The sequence below is a fragment of the Pyrenophora tritici-repentis genome, chromosome 6, assembly GCF_003171515.1.
Source record: "Pyrenophora tritici-repentis strain M4 chromosome 6, whole genome shotgun sequence".
NCBI lineage: Eukaryota > Fungi > Ascomycota > Dothideomycetes > Pleosporales > Pleosporaceae > Pyrenophora > Pyrenophora tritici-repentis.
Genome location: NC_089395.1, coordinates 1,426,487 through 1,453,164, shown reverse-complemented (window position 1 = coordinate 1,453,164; position 26,678 = coordinate 1,426,487). Strand labels below are relative to the sequence as shown.

The window sequence follows — 26,678 nt, the reverse complement described above, 5'->3', positions numbered from 1 at the left end:
GAGTACGAAAACTCGTACGGAGGCAAGGCGGAGTGTGGGATGAGGTCAGAGAACGGAAGCGGCGGGTGGTAGACTGGCGGGCTGGCACTGTTTTTGAGTCGGTCGGTACGTCAGCTGCTTGTAAGCTAGGCTGGACTCTGCTGGCAAAGGCTGGCGACGGCGCCCTCTAGTATCGGGTACCTTAATAAACCTTGAGCGTTACCGAGCAAACCACCCCTGTCTATCACGCCTCGGATCAAGGCTTAATGACGGTGCCCAGGTGATGATATATTGATTTACCACTTTCAGTCCATAGCGGGGTTGTGGGATGGCTATGGTCTGATTCGACGCGACTGTCTACTTGCGATAGTGGCTTCAGGAACAAGCACAACTCAACTACGGTCAGGAGGCGGGATAAATCTGGCATGCATGGGCATGGGTGTCGTGAAGACAGGACGCACGTGTGTCGCCGACTAGAAGGCGGTGGGCGGGTCTGCAATCAAATTGTGTGCAGAAGCAAGCAGGCAGCAGGCAGGCTGGGACTTGCTGGGACTTGCTGGGACATGCCCCGGCTTCCCGCCCTCCCCGGAGCAACAGTATCGCCGCTCCGATGCTAGCACGCGCCAAGCCGTGGCTGACTCAGGCGCGTCGCTGCGAGCTCGTCCCCAGAATGTTATGTTTTGCATGGACCGCGACGTGAGCTAGACAAAGAACAATCAAACGTACCCGCTATCTCACCTCGACACCGCATCGTAGATGAGGCGCAGCCTGTGATACCAAAATAGGGCGCCGAAATTACAAGTGCTCTTGATATTGGTTTTGCCCAAACATCCCTACCACTTGTCCAACAGCTGGAGGAAGCAGAAGCAGAAGCAGCACGGCAGCAATGTTTCGCAACAGCGGTCCACCTTCCACCCCCGGTCGCAACTCCTACGACAGTCAAAAGTTCTGGGAGGATGCGCCATCGACGACACCTGCAGGTCCTCCGCCCGACAAATCAATCTACCCCACGCCGAGGGGAGCGCCGCCGGCAATGAGCAAAGGTCTGTTCAGCACGACTCGCCCGACATTCGACAAGCCGAATAGCTACGGCTTTGGCGCCACCTCTCTGTTTGGAAGCTCGCCGCCCAAGTCACCGCCCAAGCCCATTTCCTTCGAAGGCATTGGATCTGGCTCAATAGGCACTTCCACCTCAGGCCGACCGCCAGTCCAGCGAGGCCGTCCCACGTCGGGCACTTTTCGCGTACCCAGCGTATCATCCGACGATGGTCCAAACGGAGACGCAGAGGGCGACTCCGACGAGGAACTCGACATGGACGACCGACGCCGCGACCAAGATTCAGACCAAGACTCTGAAGACCCGCCCTCTGCATCACGGCGAAACAAGACACAGAATAGATTCGCACAGTCCGTCGCCTCCATGACAAGCGCAAACGATGATTTCCCTGCACTAGTACAACCAGGCGCAAAACAGACACAATTCGATCTCCAGGCACTTGCCAAGGGCCTCGCGTCGAACAATGGCAAGCCAGCCCTGCAGGAATCGGATCAGGTCATACTGGAGACAGAGACCCTGATCGAAAGGGCCATGGAGTCGCTTCACTCAGACACACCCGCACAGCGGACTGACGTGCTCGCCTCGGTCGCCCAGGAGCTGATCAAAACATGGCAGACAGCATCCAAATCAAATCTTCGGGCTACCACCACATCAAGCCGTTCTGGGTCTGCAACAGAAATCCTGCACGCTAGTCGACTAGCATCGCTTCTCCTGACATTGCACCATCCACCGCAATTCGACTTGACCCAACGAGCCTCAGCCCTATCACTCGTGCCTGCACGCCCCGAGTCGAAACACTACACTGCAATCCCAAGGATATTGCTCAACTGGCTGAATAGCACATTCTCTGGTGTTTCCGAGGTGGACGATGTACTGAAAGAAACGCGTGGTTACTCCAGGCATCCTTCATATTGGGAGGCTGTACATATCACTGTCGTCCGGGGCAACTTTTCACAAACCTTGAAGCTACTACAGGGTGCCGAGCTTCAGCACGCCGAGACGGCGGAACTTGATGGGCTGGGTGGCACCGGATACAGTGGGAAACATCTGCAATACGCAAACCATGCAGTTCGTCAAGCACTTGACCTTCTTCGCGAATGTCCAGCTATTACATCAGAGGACTGGGACATCAAGGGACACGACTGGACCATCTTTCGACAGCGTGTGCAACAGACTTATGTCGATTTGGAAGAATTTTCAGAAGGAGAGAGCGCAAGCCGGCACGCTATGTCGCAATCTTTCCAGGCCGCACACTTTGGAATCTCACAAAATCAGGCAAGCTTCCAACTCAGCGTGGCCAGTCGCAAAGCCGAAAGTAAAGTACCTTGGTCCATTTATGAGAACCTTGGGAAAATGTATCAGCTCCTGCTAGGCAATGAACAAGAGATTCTCGAATTATCAGCAGATTGGATTGAAGCGGTAATCGGTCTCGGCGTTTGGTGGAACGGAGAGGAGGAGGATCAACCACAAGGCAGTCTTGCAGCCAGTCGTCGTTCCATTATGCGGTCACAACGAGTGCGCCAGGTCGATGTCACTCCGATCAAAGCGTATTGTCAACGACTGTCGGCTTCCTTGGCGGCGGTAATCTCCAATAGTGATGAGGATTTTGGTGTCAATATTGTAGACCGGTTCGAGGTTGGTGTAGCCTGCATTTTCGACGACAACATGGAAGGAGTTCTCCAGATCCTCCAGAGTTGGTCGCTCACCATAGCTACCGCAGTCGCAGAGCTTGCCAGTGTCGGAGAGTGGTTTTCGAACGCAAAAGGCCTGATGGATCAATTCGACCAGAGCGATTTGATGGTTCTGAGCTACACCGAACAGCAAGAACCAAAGGGCGTGACAAAAGACGATTTACTTGTTACCTATGCAAATCTACTAGCGTCCAAGGAGCAATTGGTTGGTCAAGAAGGGCAGGACTCAAAAGAAGGATGGGAGATTGCCGTACAGATTCTAGGAAGACTAGATGACAGTATAGCGGCAAACGAACGCATCGAGCGGATACTCAACGACTTGCCTCTTGAGTCGTCCGCACGAGTCGACAAGATCAGCCAGCTGTGCCATGACCTTGGTCTTGCGCAGCACGCCGTCACAATCGCCCAGGTAAGCTTTTGCGTGTAATTGGTGAAAACAAAGACTAACCTTGATAGAAATACGCCGACCACCTCCGCGTAAATACCGAGAGCTATGGCGAGACACTTCTTTACTATGCCCGCGCTCACGACGCCCAAAAGATCCAAGAGGTGCTCCGTGTACTGGTCGCGCATTGCTTAGTCAAGTCAATAGCCTACCCACCCCTAGATGAACTTGACGAATCTTTGCATTCGCTCATCACCTCACCTAAGCAGACCTTGACAAACCTCGCCAATATGGACCCGGATGCTGCCTCACTTCTGTCCAATCACCTCAGCGGTTACGCGACAATACGCAAGTACTTTGACCTACGAGATGAGGAGGTTCTGCTGAAGGCTGGGGAAAAGTCGGCCCACCGACCAATGGTTCGGAAACGGGCTGCAGCCAATGCGCTCATGGTCATAATTGCGAGTGCCGCATCCAGCATCCGAGGAGGATTGTACGACCCCGAGATAGAAACCGTAGTCCAAGTCGACGTCCTCCTACCTCTCCTCGGCGAAGCCCTCATCTTTGTCAACCAACCCAAACGCACCCTTACCCTCCGCCACCTCTACGACCTCCTCGCCGCAGTCGAAGACTTCGACACCGCCCCCGGTATGATCCGCGCCCAATGCGAAGAAGTCCTCTCCACCACCCTCCTCTCCGCACATGATCCACACTCTTCCCAACAACTACCGAACCCGCACCACCTACTCTCGAAATCCACCTCCAATCTGACAACGGCGTCGAGCCAATATTCGCTGATAGGCTCAACGGACTTTGGCTCCCAGGACGGTCAGAGCATGGAGGGATCGACTGTTTTGGTTAAAGACGGTCATATCGACGATAGCAAGCGCGGTTGGGATTGGCGGAAAGGCTTTCCCAAGGGCGCGAAGAGTGGGGATGTTATTGCGGTTTTGAGACTGGGTGTTGCTAGGGAGATTGGGAGGGCGTTTGCTGAGGGTGAAGTCACTGCTTGAGCGGAGCGTAGTGTAATGTAGTGTATGTAGGAAGCAAGGAGGGGGGAGTTTGTGGTGGCGGCGATTTGATACCATTTTCACTGTTACTGTAAGATTAGCATAACCCTGCGATTTTGAATTGCAGTCAAGGAGCCTGGGTTTGGATCATGGAGGCAAAGACATCAAAAACCTGAATCATTCGTGGGCGTTGAAAATTTATAATGAAATGCAAGAATTCGACCTTTTCGCTACTTGTGTTGCTGTGCTCTCCCTCACACACTCTCTCTTTTTCTGAGATATGTAGTTATAAACACGACAGTCCGGAACTATCGATTATATGATATTGACCGAGCTTTTTCAAACTGGCTTCACGACAGACAATACCACACCAACCATTCATCCATCCCCCCCAATCTACACATACAGATAACAAAACGGCCCCGCAGTCGTACTAAACAAGTCCCTGCTTTTCATAAAATCCTTACCCGCCGGCGCCACAACACTCAACTCCTGCTCGTCCTCTGGTGTACCTCTTCGGCTATTCAGATCAAACCAATTCGTGCCGCCTACAAACACAGTCTGTCGTTAGCACTGACTCACATCGTCATGGTTCCCCACCCCCTCAAACAAATAAACAAAAAGAAAAGGGATAAGGAACTCACCCTCATACATCCCCGTCCTCTCCTTCACTTCGCCCTCCCGCCACATGGCCCACATCCACCAATGCCGATCCACCTGCGCATGATGCAGCCAAAACACAGGCTCACCGGGACTAACAAAAACATCGCCGCCGGGGTCGCCCCAGACGCTATAATGCCCCGCTACATGCAGCGCGGCAAAGCTGTTCGACGGGTTTACCTGGAGTGTATCCTGGAAAGTGGAGATGTTGGCGTTAGACGTGATGTGCTCGACGAGGTGTTGCGGTTGGAGATAATTCGTAGTGAGGAAGTTTGAAACATCTCGACGAAGACACCGCGGGTTGTCGCCGTAGCCGGTCGCCAGCGGGTTGGCGGGGATGTTGAACTTTGTATCTACGGTTGGGAAAACGGGACCGAGGTGGATTGTTAGGTTTGCAAAGGGGCCTGTGGTTACGCATCCGCCGCCGGGTCCTGCTGGTAACGATTGTCCCGGTCCGAGAGTTAGATTCGCGTGGGGACCGACGGCTTCCCCGTTGCCGCCCATGCTGTATTCGTCGCCAGAGTAGATGGGGCTGTTGTTGAGCAGGTCCGGGTACCGCGACCAGTCCCAGTAGGGTTGGTAGCCGGTGTATGCGCATTCTGTGCGCAGCGCGGATTCGTAGGCCCAGATGTAGTAGCGGTGCCAGTGGAGGAAGTTTGCGGTTGAGTGGATGGTGGGCGTCATATTCATGTGGACGACGGTGAAGTCGTCGTAGCGGGATTTGGCGCCGGGGTAGAGTGTGGGTGGGAGTTTGGAGGGCGAGGTTAGGAGGCAGTTCACGGCTGTTGTGTAGGCTTTGCGTTCGGAGGGGGGTGAGATCGCCGCTGGGGTGGGGGTTAGTTTGCTGTTAGGATTTGGGGGAGGGGAGAGGACAATTCTTTGCGGATTGCGAGGGTGGCTTTGGTGCAAGTTGTGTTTGGGGAGCGGGTTAGGCCGTCGGATAGGGTGCCGTCGAGGACTTTGTAGGCGTTGGTGAGAGCATAGTTTTGGATGTCTTCGAGGGTTGTTGCGGTGGTTTGTGGGGGGGCTGATAGAGTTGCGTGAGAAGATACGTAGTGATACCACTAGGGCTTTGGAGAAGATGTTGCCAATCATGGTGTGGTTTTTGATAGCTCAATTCGCCGTGAAATCCAAAGCTCTTATGTTGTATTTGATGTCTATTACTCAGTGCTGCACATTGACAGTGGATACCAATACCACTGTATTTGTTGACCTGTCTATTTAGACAGAAGCGGAATGCGGGGCGAATCCATAGAAAGTATCTTTGCAATAAACATTGGTATATAGTATAGGATACTTGGCGAGAGACCACTGTTTAGGAAACGATGTTCCGCCGTCTTTGCCATTCATATCGAAAAGTGACCATTTCTGTGTAGTACGACAGGCCGTGTGCGATTCATCGACGCTTCTAAGTGGTAGGAGCATCAAAGTTCAATGGTCAGTAGCCTTGGGACAGCGTTTGCTGGCTCCGGTGAAGAACAGTCAATGAAGCAATGTCAGTGTCCCCACGTATCTTAATTGCCATATAGAGCAGGGAATTTGAATCGAATTCCGAAGGAACCATTCAAGAATCGGCCCGTGCGATCAAAACGTATAATACTAGTCTTCAGAAGATAAAAGTAGCTGTGCTGTGTTACTTTGAGGAATGTAACAAGCGCCGCAAGCTGGATGCATATCAAGAAACGCACACATGTCGCAAAAACCGTCTTTTTCTCAGTCAACCAAATGTTCAGAGAGCCGGGAGTGAAGATTGTTGAAGTTTCCAAGCCTTTCAAATGACATGCCAGAGTGTGGAGTCAGCAATATAGGGTTTGTAATAACGGCAGTGACACCCCTGCAGTCGGGCACATTGTGCCGGAAACAAACGACAGTTGCCAAGACCGGATGTATGTGAATGAAGCCTAATTAGTCAAGATTGACCGTTTGCCGTTCTAATGAGAGTGGCTGTGCAAGTCAGTGGCGCCACAATCGTATGGAGGTTGCAGTGAAGGAGGTATCCAATGTTTCATATGTAACGACAGAGCGGGGTAGCACGTTACCCGACAGCATCCGCATGCACTCGGGCGCACAGCATGTGTTAGAACTGCATACTGCCAAGAGGGACGATAAATGTCGCAGTGGGTACGATGCGGTGCCCGGTGAGAAGCGTGAAGTAGATACAGTAGTGAAAAGATTTACAATGAATATGGGCTGACATTGATCTTACAACAGTTGCGTATGTGTTGAGAGCTAGACTTAGTTTTACTCATGTTCGGAGGTCCAGAGAAATGAGCATACAGGTTGAAAAATATAAGATGGAAAATAGTTGGAGGGCGTAGCGCGATAATCCGAGCAGCCCGGAATCCGTCTGTATTCGTGAACACTGCGAGTATTCATTCCAACGAATTCCAGGAGCAAGTATCGAACGCAGTTGGGAAGGACACAAGCGCGATTGTTAGTTGATCCGTAATGCTGGAATACAAGGCTTAGCCCCCAGCAAAGATGTGAGAACAAAGGACTGTAGCGATACGCCTTCAGTTATCGTCTCATCTTGGCACTCGTATGAAGTACGTGCGGCGACAGGTCTAGCGTATTGGCGGGTGAACCTCGCAAGGGTAGCTGAGTACGGGCAGGATCGAGGGACCTGGGTTTAATCAACTGTCGCATATTGTGAATTGCCACATGCGCGCATTCAAGCACGTCTGCAACGGATTGTGTCATAGCTGGAGCAAAACAAAAACACAAGGACGAGGTTGTAGTAGCTGAGATGAGCTGCGGATGTGTACAACTGCGAAGCCGTTGGGCGCCAGGTGGCGTCACGGGTTAAGCCGGATTAGGGGCTAATTGGTAACGTGAGGACGCGGCAGAATCGCGATGAGGGGTGAATGCCTGGTCGCGACCCACCCACTCAACTCCTCGCATCCCCGAGGCTCAATGGATCAACGACGCATAATTTCACAGCATCAGGCACCGTATCATGAATGCTGAGTTGGCTTTTTTCCAGCCGCGAATCCCATGAGTGCGCGGAGACGGATCGTAGTCTCCTTCTCAGCTTCTACGTCAATCGGGCCTACGACGCGATATTGCCCCTCAGGGGAACGGCAGAGGGTGTCTTTGATGGAGCCTGTGGAGGCCGGACGCATCTCCATGATTCGTCCATGGTGGCGATGAACGGCCGCTGGCTGTTGCACGGCGGCGACGTCGCTTGCTTTTCTCCAAACTTTTCTGGGTTGCCCTGGCCAAAGCTTCGGCTGTACCGAGAGAAGAAGCAGCCTTGCGCAAGGGATGCGACCAGTCATCTCATCACTCCGTCATAGTGTGTGTTGGTGTCGACATTATCCAGCAAAAGCATCGCGCAACATGTCCCAAGTATGGTTGTGATTTATTGACCGTCAGTCTCGAACAAGTCCAGTTACTCGACTGCCAACGCCATGCCATTCCGCCCACGCCAATTTAGCGACATTGATTCTTTGTTCCGCCCTTGTTTCACAACCTTGCACAAGTGCTACTTGGACCATGTCTTGGGCTTAGCCTCCGTCCTCCGGACTGACTCTTACGTCTCGAATGAGTTAGGCAAACATGTGATATCGCGTTTACGCGTTAGGTCAAATTTACGCGTCCAATCGCGTCTTAATTCACACCCACCCCAGTAGAGGGCCAGATAGCGGCCTCCTGTGAGGAGTCGGGTATATATACACGGCTGCAGTACACAGTACTTGCCTGCTATCGCCCAGTTTGCCTTGTTGCCTTGATCTCCTTCTGTTATCCGGTTGCCTACATCATTGCAGGTATAAGTATTTACGACACCTCACCATCAACACGTTCTTTCTATCTAAACGGAGACCCGTTTCGTTTATTTCATCATGTTCTCGTCATCCAACCGTACGCGACACCAGGAAGGTAGCTTCTCGAAGCATCGCGCAAGCAAATCAAAATCGTCCAAGAAGAACCCATCGTTCAAGGAATCATCAAGAAGAGCAGAGAGACTGGCACAACATGCTCAAACATCATCACCACAGTCCAACCAAACATCGCCGTCATTGGGAAGGTGAGTTTAACATATCATAACCGCCTTCCACACTCTACTGACATGCATAATAGCGCGATCATCACGATATCAGTCGGTCGCGAACAACGTTTATTCGCAGCACACGAAGATGTCCTTTCCCACTCTCCCTGGTTCCAAGCCCTCTGCAACGGCCAATTCTTCCAAACCACCAACAAGCGCATCGACCTTCCCGACGAAGAACCCGAAGTCTTCTCTTCAATCCTCGAGTACCTCTACAAGGGTGACTACTACCCCCGTATGGAGTACAACAAGAAGCGCAACAGCTGGAACCTCGAAGACAACGGCACCGCCACGCAAGAAGCAGTCATCCAATCACCAACCGGTCCCGTACTAAAAGACACAGTCATCTACTGCCAGGCCGACAAATACGGACTCCAAGAGCTAAAGAAGCTGGCTCTCAAGAAACAAGGTCTTCAGTCTGGTGTCCAGTGTTCTACCGTCTTGACATCTGCTCGTTACGCCTACGCCAATACTCCAGACACCGACTCGAAGCTTCGTGCTCATTATCTTGCGCTCATCATTCGAGCTAGACACACGTTTAAGCGCAGTGGTACGATGCAGGTTGAAATGGAGAATGGTGGCAAGCTCTTCTTCGATCTCTTCGTTGCCATGGTAAACCACATGGACGACCTCTCTGCGCAGTAGCTGCTGTCGACGTGTCTCGATTGTTCTTCCTACTCATCTCTTTTACCATCGCATCGTCCCCAATGACTTTGGCATCTAACGCACCTGTACATGTACTCTCCCCGATGAGCCTCAGGGCTACGTCTCTCCCACATCGGTTTCGTCTTCTGTTTACGTCTTTCTTTCCGCATGGCATTTTGATATCCCTACCTTTCTGGCACTCGTTTCCGCCAAGTGTTTGTACTATACTTATATCCTTTTGCTTTGCAGAATTTCCATCTTCTTCTATTCCCTTTTTATGGTTCGGCCTCCAAGATTGTACGAGTGTGCAGGCCTGCGTCAATTCCGGGTTTTCTCTTCCTTCTCATATCAAGACACGAAAAAAACATCGCACTTGCTCTTTTCTTAAGTTGAAGTTTTCCATTAGATTGTCACAGCTGCGCCGCTGAAAGTTGTTTACCTTGGGCGCTTGCTTGGTTGTTTTGTCTGCGATATCGCGGCCTCAGATTGTATCGAGATAGTCTTGATCTTCTTCCTTCGCTTTGAACGCGGTTTAATGATAGCCTTTGATGCACGAACGAATAGAAATTGCATTCAAGAGAGCATCTCCCATTTACACGTCTTGCCGTCTTTTGGGTCCTCATGGTGATGTTTGTGATTTATGGAGGACTCAAATACCTAGTACGTTACAAGGATAAAGAGCGGCCTTCTGAAGCTCACAGAGTCCGTGTGAACCGCCATGCTAGCATGCATAAGTTTAAGAATAACAGCATCGTTCTGAGCCGTTCAGCGCCCCCATTGTCGACCAAAATTCGTTGAACTGCATATACCCACACACATATCTTACCCAACACCCCTTCCCCCTTCACACACAGGTACCTCACAATAAACCCCACCCACCTACCTTCCACTTCCCACAGCACAAATCTCACTTTTCCGTTGTGCTGTTAGACAATTTATCCACAAATGAAGCAGCGATGACCATGACCAACGGGAATTAGGAGCCTACAACGCGACATCAGCTGAAGCGGCGACGACGCACCTGTAGCTTTTGACCGCGACTAGAAGTTCTACGACATAGTCGGTCTCTTACAACACACGCAAAGAGGAAGGCATGAATAACAAAGAGCGCAGACATGGTGTACATTGATAGGATTTTTTAGACTATCGTTTCCGTTACATCACGCTACGCTAGCTGGCTGATGAGGTAACAGCCACGTGAATCTCGATCGCACTTGTATTGCTACGAGGCTGCGTGCACATGCATCTGTAGCCAGTGAGAAGGCTTGGTGGGTAGGCAGCCGAAGCTGGCTGATGGGTGCTACATTTGTAAGGATAGGCAGAAGTTTAGGCATCAGACACCTGTTCCGGGGAATGCACCCTTTTTGTTCATGACGACCATGTTGTGCTCGCGTGAGATGTAGCCTTTCATGAGGCCCTGGCGTTGTTGTTAGCAGGTGTTGATAGTTTAGTGGTAGACTGCATGTACCTTGTAGATTTGGTTCGCCAATAGACACTCTACCTCCTCATCCTCCAAGACCTGGCCGCTGCCTTCGCCTGCGGTGCCCATTCTAAGCGCGGCCGCAAAGTTTGCTATCGGGACGCGTGACTTCCTTATTCTTTGCTGTTCTGTTTGTCCCTCTTTTAGCTCGTCGTAGCCACCGGCTAGGTAGACTTTGCGGAGGAGATTGCGCAGGGTGATGTCGCGACTTCGCTCCATGGTGAGGAATATACGCCGTTTGACCAGTTCGGGTTCGCCGTCTGCGAGAGCTTTGTCAAAGCCTGTAAGATCGCCTCGTTTGATACATGATACAATAGGGCCGAATATGCGTGCTAGACGAGGGGCTTCAGCGAGAAGGGCGGCGGTCGGGAGAATGTGTTGTGTGATGAGGCGACAGGGTATGAGGTATGTGAGAATGAGTCTGGACATGTCAGCGTTCGGTAATTCTCCTCTTGAACAATGAAACGTACGATTTGTTATGTTGAGCACTTGGCAAGCAAGACCGCCATGCTTCTTGCAAACTGATCTCTGCCTGGATCTTGTTAGTCCAAGTCGAATGCTAGCCAACTTGCCAACATACCTTGACATAATCTTCCTGCAGAAATGATAATACCCCTAGATAGTATTTGTAAGTCACTTGGTGCGCTCGCGGATAGTCTTTAAAGGGAGGTAGGTCGGACTGTGCTTCGATCGATCGTACGACGTTCTTCGACAGGCTAATGGCTTTCAACTGCACACGTACATGTTAGTCACTGTCAAAAATCACTAGGTTCTGCCAATCTTACCTTAAAGTACGTCTTGAACTGGAGGTTGGCTATGCAGTAAACACCCCACTTGCGCGTCTCTACAGGGTGTGGGTTCCTATGGGCAAGTAAGAAAGGCTCAAACAAGGGAAACGGGACTATGCACACCTGTCACCTAGGCAAAGGGCGAATATCCTGTTAAACACTCTGGCTGCCTCCTCGAGCTTCTGGTTTTGAGGAACCGTGGTCACGATATCGTCTGAGAAGCTGGTGTTGAGTGTTGCTGATTTCGATTTGGCCAAGTGCTCATCTGCTTTGATAGCTATCTTCCTAAGATGATTTGCGGTGGAGTACAAGACGAATATGGCCCATGATGGTAGCACGCCAGCTGTTATATGCTTGATGAGGTTGCTGGTCAAGTCCTTCCATGTATCATATACAGCAATGTATTGATGTTCACCAAGTCTTCCCTGGTTTGCTGCCTCATCCGCCTTTATAACCTGATTGATGGCGCGCCAGAAACAGGTAATAATCTCAATCCAAGCACCGCTCTCTTTGTTGGTCATACGCGTGTTCTTGTTGTACCTGAACCCATAACGCACGTCGCCTTCGACCTTGTCTTCGCTTGATGCACGGTAGAATTCATATAGTCGACCGGGATCTTGCGACGGCGGAATTGGACTAAAGAAGGCTGAGACATGCTCTACCAGCCCACTGGCGTAGGCCTGGTGGAAGGGTTCGAGTGCGGCTTGCATGTTCGCTTTCTGGGTCGCGATTACAAAAGGTTGATATCCGTTATCGCGAGGCGTCTGGTAGTTTTACGCAACTCCAGGTATAATTTCAGCCTTTTGGCATGTTGCGACAGGTCCTTGCGGGCACGAAGATGTGTGTTTGGGTTGAATGCGAAGTTGTCGGTGTTTGGGTTGTTTGTTCGCCGACGTCCCTAGCAGCTGCCGCCAAGTTGCTGGTGGGTCCGTTCTCGGCTAGCGCCCACAAGCTGGACTGGATTTCGGGCATCCACCACGACAGACGATCTGAACTTCTCAACTCAAGGTACTAACCTCACAGCACATTCAAGGTCAGTTGACGTCGTCTAAACAGTAGTTTATCGTTTACTAACAGATCGCAGATGGGTAAGCATTTTTTCTTCTCCGCCGCACCGTCCAGCAATTGCAGCCGAGCCGAAGGAATTTTCGAACGAAGCGAGCGCAATCGAATCACCGCTTCCGCAACGACAATGCACGAGATGGGGATCTGTAGAGAGAATAGGAGGGCTACAGGGCTGTTTCAATCGGCGTAGGACAGATTGAGGCTTTGAAGACTCATGATGACGGCGGAGGTCGACTCGCTCAAATATCGCATGCGCCTCCTGCTACCACGAACATTTTCCAACCATTTCAGACCGTCCGACCACGCTGACGAATCGACTGCAATTGCTGGAATATGGATCACTTGACTTGTAGAAGCAGCACTGACGAGTATCAGCACGCTTCCAGGAATACCAGATTATCGGGCGCCATCTGCCTACCGAGAGCAACACTGCGCCCAAGATCTACCGTATGCGCATTTTTGCGCCTAACGAGGTCGTCGCCAAGTCACGGTTCTGGTACTTCCTTGGCAAGCTCCGCAAGATCAAGAAGGCCAACGGTGAGATCGTCTCGGTAAACCAGGTACGCAAGGATAGGCAAGCACGATCAAATACACCACTGACTCGCTTCAGATCCACGAGAAGAAGCCCCAGAAGGTCAAGAACTTCGGTATCTGGATCAAGTACGACTCGCGCTCCGGTACCCACAACATGTACAAGGAGTACCGTGAAATGTCCCGTGTCGCCGCTGTCGATGCTCTCTACCAGGACATGGCCGCCCGTCACCGATCGCGTTTCAGGTCCGTTCAGGTATGTCACAATCAATCCCTAATATGAGTGTTACCTAACATCCTTTCAGATTCTCAAGGTCGTCGAGGTTGAGAAGTCAGACGACATCCGCCGACCATACATCAAGCAGCTCCTCACCAAGAACCTCAAGTTCCCGCTGCCCCACCGTATCAACAAGAAGGCCGGCAAGAAGGTCTTCTCCGCCACCCGACCTTCCACTTTCTTCTAAGCGTGTTTCTCATTACGGAGTGCGGTCTGGATGGGTTGGGATGATATGGGTTTCCCTCGGTTATGCATGCTTCACGAAAAGAAGTACACTAGGAACGAATGAAAATCCCTGATACCTCCATTCGAGTCGTCGCGGCGTGATGCTGTTCAGGGTGCTGGTCAGAGCGGGAGTGAATCTCAGAGAGCCATGTCAGATTACAGCAGTCAAGCTGGTACTAGATGGGCAATGGGAAATGATGTCATGCAAACGAATGGTTGTCGATGCTACACACATGCTGTCTAGATCTTTGGCCTCCCTGTCGGTGCTCCCCTTGGCCTTGCCGATGTATCCAATGGCATCCACCAGGGATACCCAGTCACGTTAGTATTCTCCATTGTCCCAGTAAACACCGCAGGTCTCTTTTCCATGAACGACTGAACCCCTTCAGTGTTATCTCTGTCTTTTATTAGCTCGCACCATGAAATCTCCACAGAAAGAACTTACGGCGACCCAAACAACTCATAAATCACCCTACTATCCAACAAGTGCTGTCCCTCGGCACTCCCCTTATCCCTAAACATCATCTCCTTCATCAGATACGTACTAACCACACTCGTATTCCGCACCACATCTTCCGCCAGCTCCAGCGCCCTGGGTAACACATCCTCGCTCTTCTCACACGTCTCGGCAAACAAGCCGTCCCACACCCGATGGCTCGCCGGGTATGTAGCCCCCGTCGTCACCGCCTGCATGGCGCGCGAGTGCCCGATTAGCCGCGGTAAAAAGTACGAGCTGCAGGCTTCCATGACGAGGCCGCGGCGGGCGAAGACGAAACCGATTTTCGCACTGGAGTGCGCGATGCGCATGTTCATGGGGAGGGTGAGTGTTATGCCGATGCCGACGGCGGGGCCTTGGAGGGCGGCTAGGGTGGGTTTGGTGCAGTGGTGGATGGCGAGGGCTGCGCGTCCGCCGCTGCGTTTACTACTGTATCAGCTTCTATCCATACATACATACACCTACACCCACACACACAACATCTCCCACTCACAACAACAGAGAAAGAAAAAAACCTACCCATCCCTATGCTCCTGCACCTTCTCAGCATCAGCCCCCCCATGAACCCCCTTCCCAAACCCATCGTCCAGATCGGCGCCCGCGCAAAAGATACGACCATGACCAGTCATGACGATGCATTTTACGCGGTCGTCGGCGTTGAAGAGGGTGTAGGCGTGGATGATTTCGTCGCGCATGGTGGGGGTGAAGGCATTGTGGTTGTTGGGGCGGTGGAGGGTGAGGATTATGATGCTGGGTTCGGGGGCGTGGTGGCGGGTTTGGATTTGCGTGAAGGGGAGGTCGTTGTAGGATTTGGGGAGGGTGAGGGGAGGGGTGGAAGACATTGTGCGGGGGATTGGGTGGGGTGGGAGATGGGAGATGTGGGAGGAGGAAGTAGGTAGTGGATGGTTTGGCTTCAATTGAAGCTCGACGCGCTCTTTGTTTACCCCATACTTTGGGATGGGGGATGCGATGAGGATGCGGGGAGAGGGGGGACCGAGGTATCTTTGGGGTGGATAGGCGACGACTCTAGGGCTCGGCCTAGTTCAGGAACCACCTCTTAAACCCACCGCTTGTTACAATGCACTCCATCAATTATGGTACATAGCATGAAAGTCAAATTATTACTCTATCATTACTCAGATCTCGCGCAGAATTGACCGACCGTTGATCCTTACAGATTATTTGCATTACTTCATGTCATAGTTGTAACAACATGTAAAAGCATCAGTCCTTCAAATTCATACCCCTCTTGATCACCATAGATAACACCTCATAGGTGGATAACGGCGAGATCGTTACATATCTGTTATACCTTCTCCGGATCGTTGATACCTCCGTTCGTGATGATATACGTTGCTTCCTTCTCTGGCATGTCTGATTTGGCATTAGTGATGCGAAGGGAGACAATCAGCAATAATTGACATACCCGGAGAGTCCTGTATCTTTGCGACACGCTCCTCGCCTCGGCCCTTACGAAGTAGGATTCTCGTAGCAGAAGCATGGGCGAGAATGTGACCACCAATCGGCTTGCGGCCATCAGCACCAGCGAACAGAGCGCTTGCTCCTGGATCACTTTGGACTTGATTTGTCAGAAGCACGGCGACGTTGAATTCTGCTAGAATTAGTGGAATTACTACATATCCGACTTTATCGCCTACCTTCAGCAACGTGCGTCAGTTTTGAGAGGAACTGATTGAGTTTTTGTTGACGCTCGTTGAGCTCGCCACGGCCAGTATAGTCGACACGGAAGAGGGCCATGATGCTGTCGATGATCAGGAGCCGGTACTCATTGCTGACGAAGAACTCGGCGACTTTGTTGAGAAGCTCCATTTGGTGCTCTGAATTGACTGCGCGAGCGTATGTGATGTTGTCTTGGGCTATGAGTAGTTAGTTGATGAATTGATAATGTTGTAGGGCTGCATACCAGTCTCTGGATCAACACCAAATCGCTCTGCAATCTGAGCTATCCTCTCTGGTCTAAAGGTACCTTCCGTATCTTGTGTTATGGTCAGAAGAGTTCTTCGGTAGAAGATGTCACCTACCAATGTAGGCAACTTTGCCCTCTGCACCACCCATATCTTTGGGTAGCTGTGTGATGACAGACATGGTATGCGAAAGTTGTGTCTTTCCGCAACGAAACTCGCCAAAGACTTCGCTGATACTCATCGTCTGGAAGCCACTGTAGTGTGTAAGTACGCGGATATGGTGTGCGTAAAGTATAGACTCACCCTCCGAGAACAGCGTCGAGTGCCTTGCTGCCAGTCGAGATCTTGATTACGCGCTTCCGATGCTGACCAAGCTCATGCGCAGTCTGAAAGCCACCTCCGGAAGGCTAGATGAAGCGTCAGCATGATATGTCGAAGCAGTGTCACAGTGCAGTACTCTACCTGACATTTGCCGATAGCATCCTTGACCTTGTCGACTTTGATCTCACTGAATCCCTTGATCTTCAGCAAATTGCGACGAGTAGCTGAATGCACGGAAGCAATTGTGTAGTAGCCGTTCGCCTTGAGCTTCGCAATATCGACAGCACCGATGCCATGTGCTTGGATCGCGTCAATGTCAACGATAAAGCCGTCCTAAGAAGCTAATCAGCTTATGGTTCTCGATTACCTGGCATGTTACTCACGTCGTCGATTATGTCGTCGCTGGCAACTGATGAGGGCATAGTAGCTGTAGGTGATAGCTGATGCGATGTGAGATGAAGAAATGCGACACAGGCGAATACAAATGCTAAGGAATGTGAAAAGAATGAACGAGAACGGTGTGAGATGAGCGTTGAAACAAGGTTTGCGAAGACGAAGATGACGAAGAAAGCAAATGAGAAGGAGCGCTACGCGACAATCCGTGCATGGTGGAACTGGGAAGGAAGGAAGGAGCTACCACCATCATGCGACTGCCTATGATTGACACTTTCATCCTGCGAGAGTGAGCTAAACTGTACTGTTTCATACGACATTCAGTGGTACACATCCACCGTGTACACACATCTTCCCAAAACTCACTTTCATAACACTTTCCGTCAACGAATGCACAAACAAGACACAGTTCCAAAGTGACTGCATATATTCAGATAGATAGCACTAAACATATATCCTATGCAGAGCCAGGATGTGTAAACATGCTGGATCACAAGCAGAATTGCCAACTCAGCTCCCGGCAATCACAGTCTGCTTCGCTCTTCCTCCTCCATACCACCTCAATCCCTCCAACCAAGCTTTCCACGCCCAACCACCACAGCCGCCTTCCAGGTACATAGCAAGCCCTACCCGTCTATCCAAGAACTTTAGTACCCCAAAGTACATGTATACAGGTAGGTGCGCCATCCAAATCGCCAAGCCGTCGTCTGTTCGAAAAATGGTAGAAGGGTTGAAGTAAGGGATAACGTTTGTGGGTATCAGCGTAAGAATCGTGAAGAAGTTCTCTCTTATCCGTTGGAGACTCGTGAATGCGTGAGATTTGTCGAAAGATGCTGACAAGCGTAGAAACAGTTGTAATGAAATAATGGATAAATGAAAAACATGTGATGGCCCGCCACAATGTCACTCATGGAGGGCCTTGGCCGAGCTCTTTGGTCGTCGTCTAAGCAACGGCAGCCGTGGGAGCAGGCGCAACAACAGGTGCAGCAGCGGCAGCAGTGGCAGCATCGCCATTCACCTCAGGCTGGGTGCAGTCCCGGGAGATGTGGCCAGTCTCGCCGCAGCGGTAGCAAGTCTTGCCGGCAGTGTTGAGGGGTCCGCCGTTGGGAGCGGTGCAGTCGCGGGAGATGTGTCCTATACAAATCAGACATGAAATGGTCGATCATCAGGCGTGTACTCACCGAGCTTTCCGCAGGCGTAGCATTTCATAGCCTGAGCCTGGCAGTCACGGGCAAAGTGGTTTGGTCCACCGCACTTGTAGCAAGTGGCAGGGCGAGCGCCGCCAGCGAAACCGCCCCTGAAGCCTCCTCCATAGCCGCCACGGGGAGCACCGGCGCCGCGACCCATTCCTGGGCTGGGGCAGTTGCGAGCAAGGTGACCAGCGAGACCGCAGCTGTAGCAGCGTCCGCTCGTACCAGCCCCACTCAGGCGCAGAGTTGGGCAGTCAGCCTGGACGTGTCCGACACCCTGGCAGTGGTAGCACTGCTTAGCTGTTCCTCTGTCAGTCCTCATTCGTTCCATGTATATGTGATTGGTCTTGGAGATTGGACGAGCGCAATCCTCAAACCAAGTATTGGAGCAGCAGAAATCTTGTAAAGTTGGAATGACGTACTCTCGGTGGTGCGGGGGTGGGGGCAGCCGTTGGACTCGTGGCCGGGCTGCTTGCCTATGGAGATATCAGTGATTGTTCGCATATGGTCCTCGGACTGGTCTTACAGTTGTAGCAGAGCCTCTCAGACGAAGAGCACACCTCTATAGATCCACGTTAGTCGCGTACATTCAAAGACATGACTTGCGCAGTCCCTGTGGTCGCGCTCTGCAAGTGTCACTCTGGGAAGTGGCATTTGGCGACAAAAGCCCCCCATAGTGCCATGGCAGCGGGTGCCACAGGTCTGCGCGCGACCGAGGCTTACCGGCATAGTGCCCGACATTACCGCACTTGAAGCACGCACGGCGAGATAGAGAAGACATTTTTACTGAGTTCCTCCACAAATTTCTGTGTTGAAGTGTGAGTATATATTGGCGGATGTGGGAGGATCGAAAGGGGGTGGGTCGCGGACGAGGGGTGGCTTGGAGTGGAGCAGAGCGTTTGTAGCCTCGTCTGCTCTCTTGGTTTGTTTGCAAGAATGCGCACGTGGGGTCGGTAGTAGTAATAGGGCGCTAGTACCTGCTGCGTTCTTCTGATCGTTTTCCTTCACCTGCGTTTTTCTGTCAGTCGCAGAATTTTCGAGGGGCATGTCGAGGGGTAAATGCAGCACCGACGAGTATGCGCCTGGTGGGACCAGGGCGCGCATATGGACAAATACGGGGGCTTCAATGGGCACAAACCTACTTGCAACTTCTCAGACCTTCCCTCTGCGACACTTCTGCAACCTTCCTCCGAATGTCTATGTGGTTTGCGAGTTCAATGGTTGGACGACGGGCGGGCAAACGGGCGAAATCCACATTGTTTGCCCGTGCTCCCCTGCTGCATCGGTTGCGCTAGCGGACTACCGACTGCGGACTGCGCAATTTGGCCCCATCCCGAGGTCAAATGCACGTAAGAATGCTAAGCCGCTCCTGTTTGCATCACGCCATGTGATGTAGCTGCATAAGCCTGTCCCCTTTACTCTAGGCACGTTTCGTACGAGTCTCATGGAATGAGTGGTCCAAGTTTCCATTGCCCGCACCCTGCCACGTTTTCGAGTAATGGTCCAAGTCGACTATGCAAACTACGTGTAGAAACATTGAATGTTTTCATCTCCAGCCAATCAATGTCGAAACGAAGCATTGGTGTAATACTGTGTCCATCTTGTGCTATTTGCCGTATCCAGTAAGAGCCTATCACCAAATTGCTATACGTCACGAAGCAAATAGACATGTTTGATGCATACAATCCACATTGTAGTCATGTATGAATAATCTTCGCCAAGTCGGCAATTTGAGAAAACGTTTAGCATATGTCTGGAGCTACTCGTGTCCAAAATTATCTCAGCCGCATGCCAAGTATACAATATGAGCGTTACATATAGTAGAGCCGGCATCCACCCGAACAGGCATATGCTACTATTACGTAGTCTGATGAGTTTTGTAGAAACAGCTGCTCATTGAAATGTGAAGCATCTGCACCACGTGGGATAAGTATTCAAGAGCGTCTTATTGTGATTGTATGCTATTATTATTATTATATTTCCATTAGAGTCCTGTATCAGTCGGTGACTATGTAGGACTTTGGCTAAGCCGTTCTATGTATGTTGTTCAATATGGAGTTTCTATAGGTCTTGTACAATTTGGAGGATAGTTGCGTAGTCCAATTTCCGAGCTAGTCTTCCATTGGCGCGGGTGCTAAAGAGCAGTGTGGTGAACAGAAAGAGATGTAACAGCGAGCTCTTTGCGAAAAGAAATATTGTTTGTAGTTTTATACAGTGTCTGTCTGTTGTTTTGTGTAGGCGTCTGTATATAGGGATCTACAAGAGAGAGAATAGATCTATACAGCTATTGCCTGGTCGATGTTTTGCTCGTGCGTGTGCTAGTGAAAGCAGGTGCTGGAGCGGTTCGGTATATGGGGTCGGTATATCGAGTCGGTTTAGGGCGTTCGGTAGAGAGGGTATTTGGTGTAGGCGTCTGTATATAGGGATCTACAAGACAGAATAGATCTATACAGCTATTACCTAGTCGATGTTTTGGGCGTTTTGGTGTAGGCGTCTGTATACAGGAATCTATTATAACCTAACAATAATAGACCTATACAGCTATTGCCTAGTCGATGTTTTGCTCGTGCGTGTGCTAGTGAAAGCAGGTGCTAGAGCGGTTCGGTATATGGGGTCGGTATATCGAGTCGGTTTAGGGCGTTCGGTGGAGAGGGTATTTGGTGTAGGCGTCTGTATATAGGGATCTACAAGAGAGATAGTAGATCTATACATCTAGTGCCTGGTCGGTGTTTTGCTCGTGCGTGTGCTAGTGAAAGCAGGTGCTAGAGCGGTTCGGTATATGGGGTCGGTATATCGAGTCGGTTTAGGTCGTTCGGTGGAGAGGGCTTTTGGTGTAGGCGTCTGTATATAGGGATCTACAAGAGAGATAATAGATCTATACATCTAGTGCCTGGTCGGTGTTTTGCTCGTGCGTGTGCTAGTGAAAGCAGGTGCTAGAGCGGTTCGGTATATGGGGTCGGTATATCGAGTCGGTTTAGGTCGTTCGGTGGAGAGGGCTTTTGGTGTAGGCGTCTGTATATAGGGATCTACAAGAGAGATAATAGATCTATACATCTAGTGCCTGGTCGGTGTTTTGCTCGTGAGTGTGCTGGTGACAGCAGGTGCTGGAGCGGTTCGGTATATGGGGTCGGTATATCGAGTTGGTTTAGGGCGTTCGGGTATAGGTAGCATCTAGATATATAGGCCTATTACTTTGCAGCAATAGAGATATATACCTAAGGAAGAGCCGTTGCTCTGTCGGTTTCGTAGAGGGTGCCTTCGATCGAACATCTAAAATCAGTTGGCGCACGGGCCATTTGCAGAGATTTCTCTCAACTAAGGCCAGGTAACAACTCTGTCAAAGTTGCAGCGGCCAGCGCGCCCGCCACAACGCCTGCACGCAAAAGCAGACGTTGGAAACTGATTCTAGGAAGGCATTTCAATGGAATTGAGATGAAAAAAGGGTAATCCAGGACCTTTTTGTCATCTCGAAAAGTTGGTGTTCGATGTGATTGTATGCTAGCATAGCAGTGCTTGTATGGCATTTGTAGGATGTCTAGAATGACATCTAGATCAGAAGTAATTGAAATCCCACCAAAGTAGCAAACAAGCATCCAACCGCTGTTTTACCTGAGAATCTCGCTGTCAGCAAAATAACACTGACTTTGCATGTAAAGATGTGAAGTTGAGAAATCTCAGCCCTGCATACCTTACCCGCAAAACGGCAGCGGCGGCGGTGGTCCAAGCTCCAGAATTCTTACCTGCACGACATCATCGCCGTCACCAAGCGCCTCCAAAGCACAACCACCACACTAACAACGCACGACAAACACCACCACGCATACACACCAATTGCGCAAACAGCACGCCACCACACAAACCAGAAACCGTCAAAACACCCGCCAAAATGTCAATGTTCTTCGGTCAAAAACCTCAAATCTCCTCGGAGCAAAAGATTGCACAGGCCGAGGCGGAAATCGACATGGTTTCTGACATGTACAGTCGGTAAGATGCCTTCTTCCTTCCTTTACCTACCCCAATTCCTCCCACATGCTTTCCTCCCTCCCTCACCAAACTAACACAATAACAGCCTAGTCAAATCCTGCACGGCAAAATGCATAGACACATCGTACCGCGAGGCCGACCTGAACAAGGGCGAATCCGTGTGCCTGGACCGCTGCGTATCCAAGTTCTTCGAGGTCAATGTCAAGGTTAGCGAGAAGATGCAGGGAGAGGCGCAGGGGAAGCAGGGCGGTGGGGGTGGGGGTATGTTTGGGGGTATGTAAGAGTTTGGGTGTGGATATGGATGATGAAGACGGATCTGATATGAGGGTGGGGAATTGGGTCGAAAGTGGTGGCTTGGGATGCGACGACGTGTCGGGCTGTACTTGGACGCCTCTGAGGACGATGGATCGGACTTTCATGAAAAACTCACCTCACTTCCGGTATGCGTATCATGGAAATGGGCATAGTGAAGGCATGGTATGGAGACATGTGTACAATACGAGGGTTATGATTTGAATCGATCGGTCTATGTGTCTGGGTATCTTACTTCATTGCACTGTACGTCTTGATACGTAACTGCAGGATATCCACTCCCCTCCATCCCACTTCTCATATCCAGTACTCTAACCACAGAAACCCACGCAGTCGTAGAATCGTAAGTCGTCAATCATGTAATTTCAAACCAGCGTTCCATCACGGATGCTCCCCACCCACACTCACCTACCCCAACCGTGCAGCCTCATCAGCAGCCCAAATCATCTCATACAACCGAGTAACAGTCTCATCCTCAATCCCCACAAGTCTGGCCAACTCGGCGATCTTGACCACTTCCATTCTCGCCGCTTCCGCACTCTGCCCCGCATCTTTGGCCAAGGCCTCTGTGTGCTTTGCGCTGATGCTGGCTTGCTTATAGCACTCTGCCGCTCTGAGTAGACACTGTTTCGTAAGTTTTAGTAGGGGGTTGTGAAGGAATAGGTGGAGGGGTTGAACGAACCTGGAATATTTCCCCCTCTTGTCTGTTCTCCGTATCTACCTGTCCTGGTCGCTCGTCTACGGCGGCAGTGACTGCAGGGCTGTTGGATTGCGGTTTCGACCCTCCGCGTATGACTCGCGCTAGGGAGTCTTTGGTGGCACCGAGGAAGCTTTTTTTGGGCGGAGAGATGGGGTTTGGGGTTTGGTTCTTGTCACGCTTTGGGAACAAGTCAAGAATGCTGCGCCTGGGCTTGAGTGGGTTTGTTGGGGGTTCTTGGTGTGTGAAGCTCTGTTTGGATGGGATTTCTTGGGAGAAGGACAGGCTGGTAGGGTCGAAGATGGTTGATGGGGCTGGAGCTGCATCTAGGCGAGCGGTTTCCTGTGATGGTGTGTTAGTGGATGATTGACAGGAGGTTGAAGTCTATGTACCTGGTGGGCTTCCAGTTGGTTGCTTAATATCCCCTGGTATGCCATGATTTCCGAATTGCTCAAACTCGGGCTGGCAGCATGTTCTGTGCCATCTTCAGAGAATTCGGCGGCGTTCTGATCGTTGGTTGACGAGGGACTACGGCGAGGAGATTGTGTCGGTACTGGTATCCTGCTCGGACGTACGGAGCTTCTTTGACGTGGCATGACTACCGACGACATCTTCTTAGGTGAAGAGTCTGCTCCAGCTACCATATTCTGGTCGACACAAATAGTATCGTTACTGTCTGTAGTGCTCACGTTAGTATGTGCTTGGGGCTTCACCAAAGTGTCAGTGTGTTATGGGCAAGTGTCGAGGTTGATGGTGGTGAGCAGTATGGTCAAAGTGTTGCAGGCAAAGGATAAAAATTCTATTTGTAGCTCCTAAATTAAGGGTCCAAGACACAGCGTGTTTGCTTCATGGAGAGTAGTGAAAGCGGATCAGAAACTTGGAGAAGTAACCGCGTGCACCACGATCCAACTCTTTCAAGTCCCATTTCACAAGTCAACGGATAAAAGAATGCGTATATAATAATACATGTTTCCAAATTTTGGCCTTATCGGGTTATTTGTGAATGAGGCAGAGACATGAAAGTCGCGATGTGTGAGGTCATCAACGCTTGGACCATGTGTTCCACTTGACGAGAGGCCAGCTTGACGCGTCCACCCCATCGACAACCGCAAGGCCGACGACCAACTCGATCAATCGCTCCGTGGAACCATGGCGAAAACATATAAGCAAATGAAGGAGGCCTGGGTGTCGGGGCACACCGGGAGCTCCGTAGCAGACGTCAATAGCGTCTCGCTCGCAATGCCTGTACCGTACACATACCCGCTACTCTAGCCATGACCGCCTGCTAACTATGTATATAGTTGAGCATCTTACTATGGTCTGTGATACAATCACGTATGCGCTTGTTTACACCGTACACATTACCCGCCTTTTTCATCGACTTCCTGCTCAATTGCGGAGCGACGTTGTTTGCAACCACCATTTACTCGCCCTCCCCGTGGACTTTGAACCTGCTTCTTCTACTACCGGCAATCACCATATACGCCCTTGAGAAGCCAGCGACAGCCAGGGATCCCCCGCGGCCACCCAAGATTGATAAGGCGGAGAAGGACTCCAAACTAGATGCACTCCCCGTGAAGCCATTCATTACGAATTATCGAGGCGCAATGATGGTCATCACTTGCGTTGCTATCCTGGCGGTCGACTTCCGTGTTTTCCCTAGGCGCTTTGCGAAGGTGGAGAACTGGGGTACGTCACTCATGGATATGGGTGTGGGGTCTTTTGTCTTCACTGCTGGTGTGGTTTCTGTGCGGTCGTCTCTTAAAGAAGGTGCAGGCCGTCAACCACTAGCCAAGCGGCTAACGGCGTCACTCAGACATGCCGTTCCCCTCCTCATTCTTGGTACTATCCGTCTCATCTCTGTAAAGGGCCTGGACTATGCCGAGCATGTCAGTGAGTACGGGGTGCATTGGAACTTCTTCTTCACTCTAGGGTTCCTACCACCCTTTGCTGCCCTCTTCCAAACAGCATTTGACTTGGTGCCTTCCTACGCTGTTCTCTCCTTTGCGCTCGCAGCAATCTATGAGATTGCTCTAGACTGGACATCGCTGGGATCCTTCATCCTGGTAGCCCCGCGAACTGATCTCTTCTCCCAGAACCGCGAGGGAATCTTCTCCTTCTTCGGCTATCTCGCCATCTTTCTTGCAGGCCAGTCACTGGGTGCTTCCGCTCTACCAAGACAACAGCAAATCCCAAAAGATGCATCAATCACAGACAAAGTCCGACAAGCTACTCTTGGCAAGCTTGTCACTACATCTGTGTTCTGGACTGTATTGTTCTACTTCTCAACCAGCTATTACGGTCTACGACTACCGGTATCGCGAAGACTCGCCAATCTCCCCTACTTCCTCTGGGTCTCGTCGTTCAACAGCTACCAAATCACCATATGCTGCGCGATCGAGACCTTCCTTTTCCCGAATCTCTACAAAGCTATCACTAAAGACGAAGAAACTCGGAGGAGTCGAGATGCTACCAGCACCGTTCTCTACGCTTTTAATCGCAATGGTCTGGCTGTTTTCCTTGTTGCAAACCTGCTTACTGGATTGGTCAACATGACGATGCCGACGCTGCATATGAGCGTTCTGCAGTCTATGGGGGTACTTGTGGCGTATATTGCTGCTGTTGCATGTGTTGCTATTGGGTTGGACTTTTATAATGTAACGATCAAGCTTTGAGCATAGTGTATATGTCATACCTTGCAGCGTTCGTAATGATAGTTGATATCATCCATCAATAGAGTTCTTGCTTCTTGAAATGACAAATACCATCTTTCAACTAGTCTTTCAAAAGTCACGGGCTACTCTCGGTGCAGCTACCTAATCGTACCCCGAGGTGCTCCAGCCCACATGTATGATAACCTGAAGTTCTTATACCCAAGAGGAATGGGTCAGCCTCATAGTCTCAGACCTACATCAAACACCACACCCAATACTTTGTAAAGTTTGCCCTAGCACTCACTCTCCGCCTCTTGTTTCGTATTTCTTGTAACGATTACACCTGCTCCTGCGTTCACTCACTTTCCAGATCATTCCCAAAGAGTCACTTGTACCACTCACCCACCCACTATACATATAACCCCCAAACTCAGCCACGAAACCAACATCCCACAACCAAAAAATCCCAGAAAACCATGCCCTCTCCAACCAACCCATTCGGACAGTCCCCAATCCCATGTTGGTACCCCTCCCCCCAAACCACCAGCGTAAGTCCCTCTTACTCCTTACACCCCCCTCTCACAAACACTAAACCCCCCCCAACCAGCAACGTATACGACACCCCCATCACCATAATCGTCGGCCACCCCGGTTCCGAAAAGACCTACCACATCTACCGCAGCCTCCTCTGCCACCGCTCACGCTACTTCGACCGTCTGCTAAACGGCCCCTTTGCAGAATCCGGTGCAAACACGCTGCGTCTTAAACACGTGAATAGTGCTACATTTCAGGTTTTCTACGATTGGATAAACACTGGTGTTGTTGATTTTACAACTTCCATAGCACGCACACTCACTGATAGACC

At 50.9% G+C, this 26,678-nt stretch overlaps 13 protein-coding genes across 13 annotated transcripts; 5 read left to right on the top strand and 8 right to left on the bottom strand.

The window, feature by feature from the left end:
- Positions 1-1,012: 1,012 nt before the first annotated feature.
- PtrM4_117730 (Nucleopor-Nup85 domain containing protein) lies at positions 1,013-4,125 on the top strand (the record flags this gene model as incomplete). The annotated part of the gene is made up of 3 exons (XM_066108269.1): positions 1,013-1,247; positions 1,323-3,136; positions 3,184-4,125. 3 exons carry the CDS (start codon positions 1,013-1,015, stop codon positions 4,123-4,125), a joined length of 2,991 nt encoding a protein of 996 aa, XP_065961454.1.
- Positions 4,126-4,518: 393 nt separating this feature from the next.
- On the bottom strand, positions 4,519-5,472 carry PtrM4_117720 (Tyrosinase multi-domain protein; the record flags this gene model as incomplete). The annotated part of the gene is made up of 2 exons (XM_001935114.2): positions 4,519-4,670; positions 4,767-5,472. The coding sequence occupies 2 exons, from the start codon at positions 5,470-5,472 to the stop codon at positions 4,519-4,521; spliced, it is 858 nt and encodes a 285-aa protein (XP_001935149.2).
- Positions 5,473-8,624: 3,152 nt separating this feature from the next.
- Positions 8,625-9,475, top strand: PtrM4_117710 (putative btb poz protein; the record flags this gene model as incomplete). Its single annotated transcript, XM_001935112.1, has 2 exons — positions 8,625-8,809; positions 8,863-9,475. 2 exons carry the CDS (start codon positions 8,625-8,627, stop codon positions 9,473-9,475), a joined length of 798 nt encoding a protein of 265 aa, XP_001935147.1.
- Positions 9,476-10,808: 1,333 nt separating this feature from the next.
- Positions 10,809-11,174, bottom strand: PtrM4_117700 (COP9 signalosome complex subunit 12; the record flags this gene model as incomplete). Its single annotated transcript, XM_066108268.1, has 2 exons — positions 10,809-10,892; positions 10,944-11,174. The coding sequence occupies 2 exons, from the start codon at positions 11,172-11,174 to the stop codon at positions 10,809-10,811; spliced, it is 315 nt and encodes a 104-aa protein (XP_065961453.1).
- Positions 11,175-11,514: 340 nt separating this feature from the next.
- Positions 11,515-12,453, bottom strand: PtrM4_117690 (COP9 signalosome complex subunit 12; the record flags this gene model as incomplete). Its single annotated transcript, XM_001935111.2, has 3 exons — positions 11,515-11,685; positions 11,741-11,816; positions 11,867-12,453. 3 exons carry the CDS (start codon positions 12,451-12,453, stop codon positions 11,515-11,517), a joined length of 834 nt encoding a protein of 277 aa, XP_001935146.2.
- Positions 12,454-12,827: 374 nt separating this feature from the next.
- On the top strand, positions 12,828-13,803 carry PtrM4_117680 (60S ribosomal protein eL20; the record flags this gene model as incomplete). The annotated part of the gene is made up of 4 exons (XM_001935110.2): positions 12,828-12,831; positions 13,184-13,368; positions 13,419-13,595; positions 13,645-13,803. The coding sequence occupies 4 exons, from the start codon at positions 12,828-12,830 to the stop codon at positions 13,801-13,803; spliced, it is 525 nt and encodes a 174-aa protein (XP_001935145.1).
- A 278-nt stretch (positions 13,804-14,081) lies between these two features.
- On the bottom strand, positions 14,082-14,654 carry PtrM4_117670 (CaiD, Enoyl-CoA hydratase-carnithine racemase; the record flags this gene model as incomplete). Its single annotated transcript, XM_001935109.2, has 2 exons — positions 14,082-14,238; positions 14,287-14,654. 2 exons carry the CDS (start codon positions 14,652-14,654, stop codon positions 14,082-14,084), a joined length of 525 nt encoding a protein of 174 aa, XP_001935144.2.
- A 198-nt stretch (positions 14,655-14,852) lies between these two features.
- PtrM4_117660 (CaiD, Enoyl-CoA hydratase-carnithine racemase) lies at positions 14,853-15,032 on the bottom strand (the record flags this gene model as incomplete). The annotated part of the gene is made up of 1 exon (XM_066108267.1): positions 14,853-15,032. The coding sequence occupies one exon, from the start codon at positions 15,030-15,032 to the stop codon at positions 14,853-14,855; it is 180 nt and encodes a 59-aa protein (XP_065961452.1).
- Positions 15,033-15,643: 611 nt separating this feature from the next.
- On the bottom strand, positions 15,644-17,005 carry PtrM4_117650 (RecA, RecA-RadA recombinase; the record flags this gene model as incomplete). Its single annotated transcript, XM_066108266.1, has 8 exons — positions 15,644-15,711; positions 15,764-15,949; positions 15,996-16,214; positions 16,262-16,333; positions 16,380-16,516; positions 16,566-16,669; positions 16,725-16,916; positions 16,967-17,005. The coding sequence occupies 8 exons, from the start codon at positions 17,003-17,005 to the stop codon at positions 15,644-15,646; spliced, it is 1,017 nt and encodes a 338-aa protein (XP_065961451.1).
- A 914-nt stretch (positions 17,006-17,919) lies between these two features.
- PtrM4_117640 (AIR1, Arginine methyltransferase-interacting protein, contains RING Zn-finger) lies at positions 17,920-18,947 on the bottom strand (the record flags this gene model as incomplete). The annotated part of the gene is made up of 5 exons (XM_001935107.1): positions 17,920-18,110; positions 18,158-18,466; positions 18,589-18,642; positions 18,693-18,728; positions 18,890-18,947. 5 exons carry the CDS (start codon positions 18,945-18,947, stop codon positions 17,920-17,922), a joined length of 648 nt encoding a protein of 215 aa, XP_001935142.1.
- A 3,105-nt stretch (positions 18,948-22,052) lies between these two features.
- PtrM4_117630 (mitochondrial import inner membrane translocase subunit tim10) lies at positions 22,053-22,801 on the top strand (the record flags this gene model as incomplete). The annotated part of the gene is made up of 3 exons (XM_001935106.2): positions 22,053-22,150; positions 22,236-22,356; positions 22,796-22,801. 3 exons carry the CDS (start codon positions 22,053-22,055, stop codon positions 22,799-22,801), a joined length of 225 nt encoding a protein of 74 aa, XP_001935141.2.
- A 69-nt stretch (positions 22,802-22,870) lies between these two features.
- On the bottom strand, positions 22,871-23,755 carry PtrM4_117620 (uncharacterized protein; the record flags this gene model as incomplete). The annotated part of the gene is made up of 3 exons (XM_001935105.1): positions 22,871-23,086; positions 23,145-23,501; positions 23,552-23,755. 3 exons carry the CDS (start codon positions 23,753-23,755, stop codon positions 22,871-22,873), a joined length of 777 nt encoding a protein of 258 aa, XP_001935140.1.
- A 553-nt stretch (positions 23,756-24,308) lies between these two features.
- Positions 24,309-25,834, top strand: PtrM4_117610 (GWT1 domain containing protein; the record flags this gene model as incomplete). The annotated part of the gene is made up of 2 exons (XM_001935104.1): positions 24,309-24,404; positions 24,461-25,834. The coding sequence occupies 2 exons, from the start codon at positions 24,309-24,311 to the stop codon at positions 25,832-25,834; spliced, it is 1,470 nt and encodes a 489-aa protein (XP_001935139.1).
- Between the last annotated feature and the right edge of the window lie 844 nt (positions 25,835-26,678).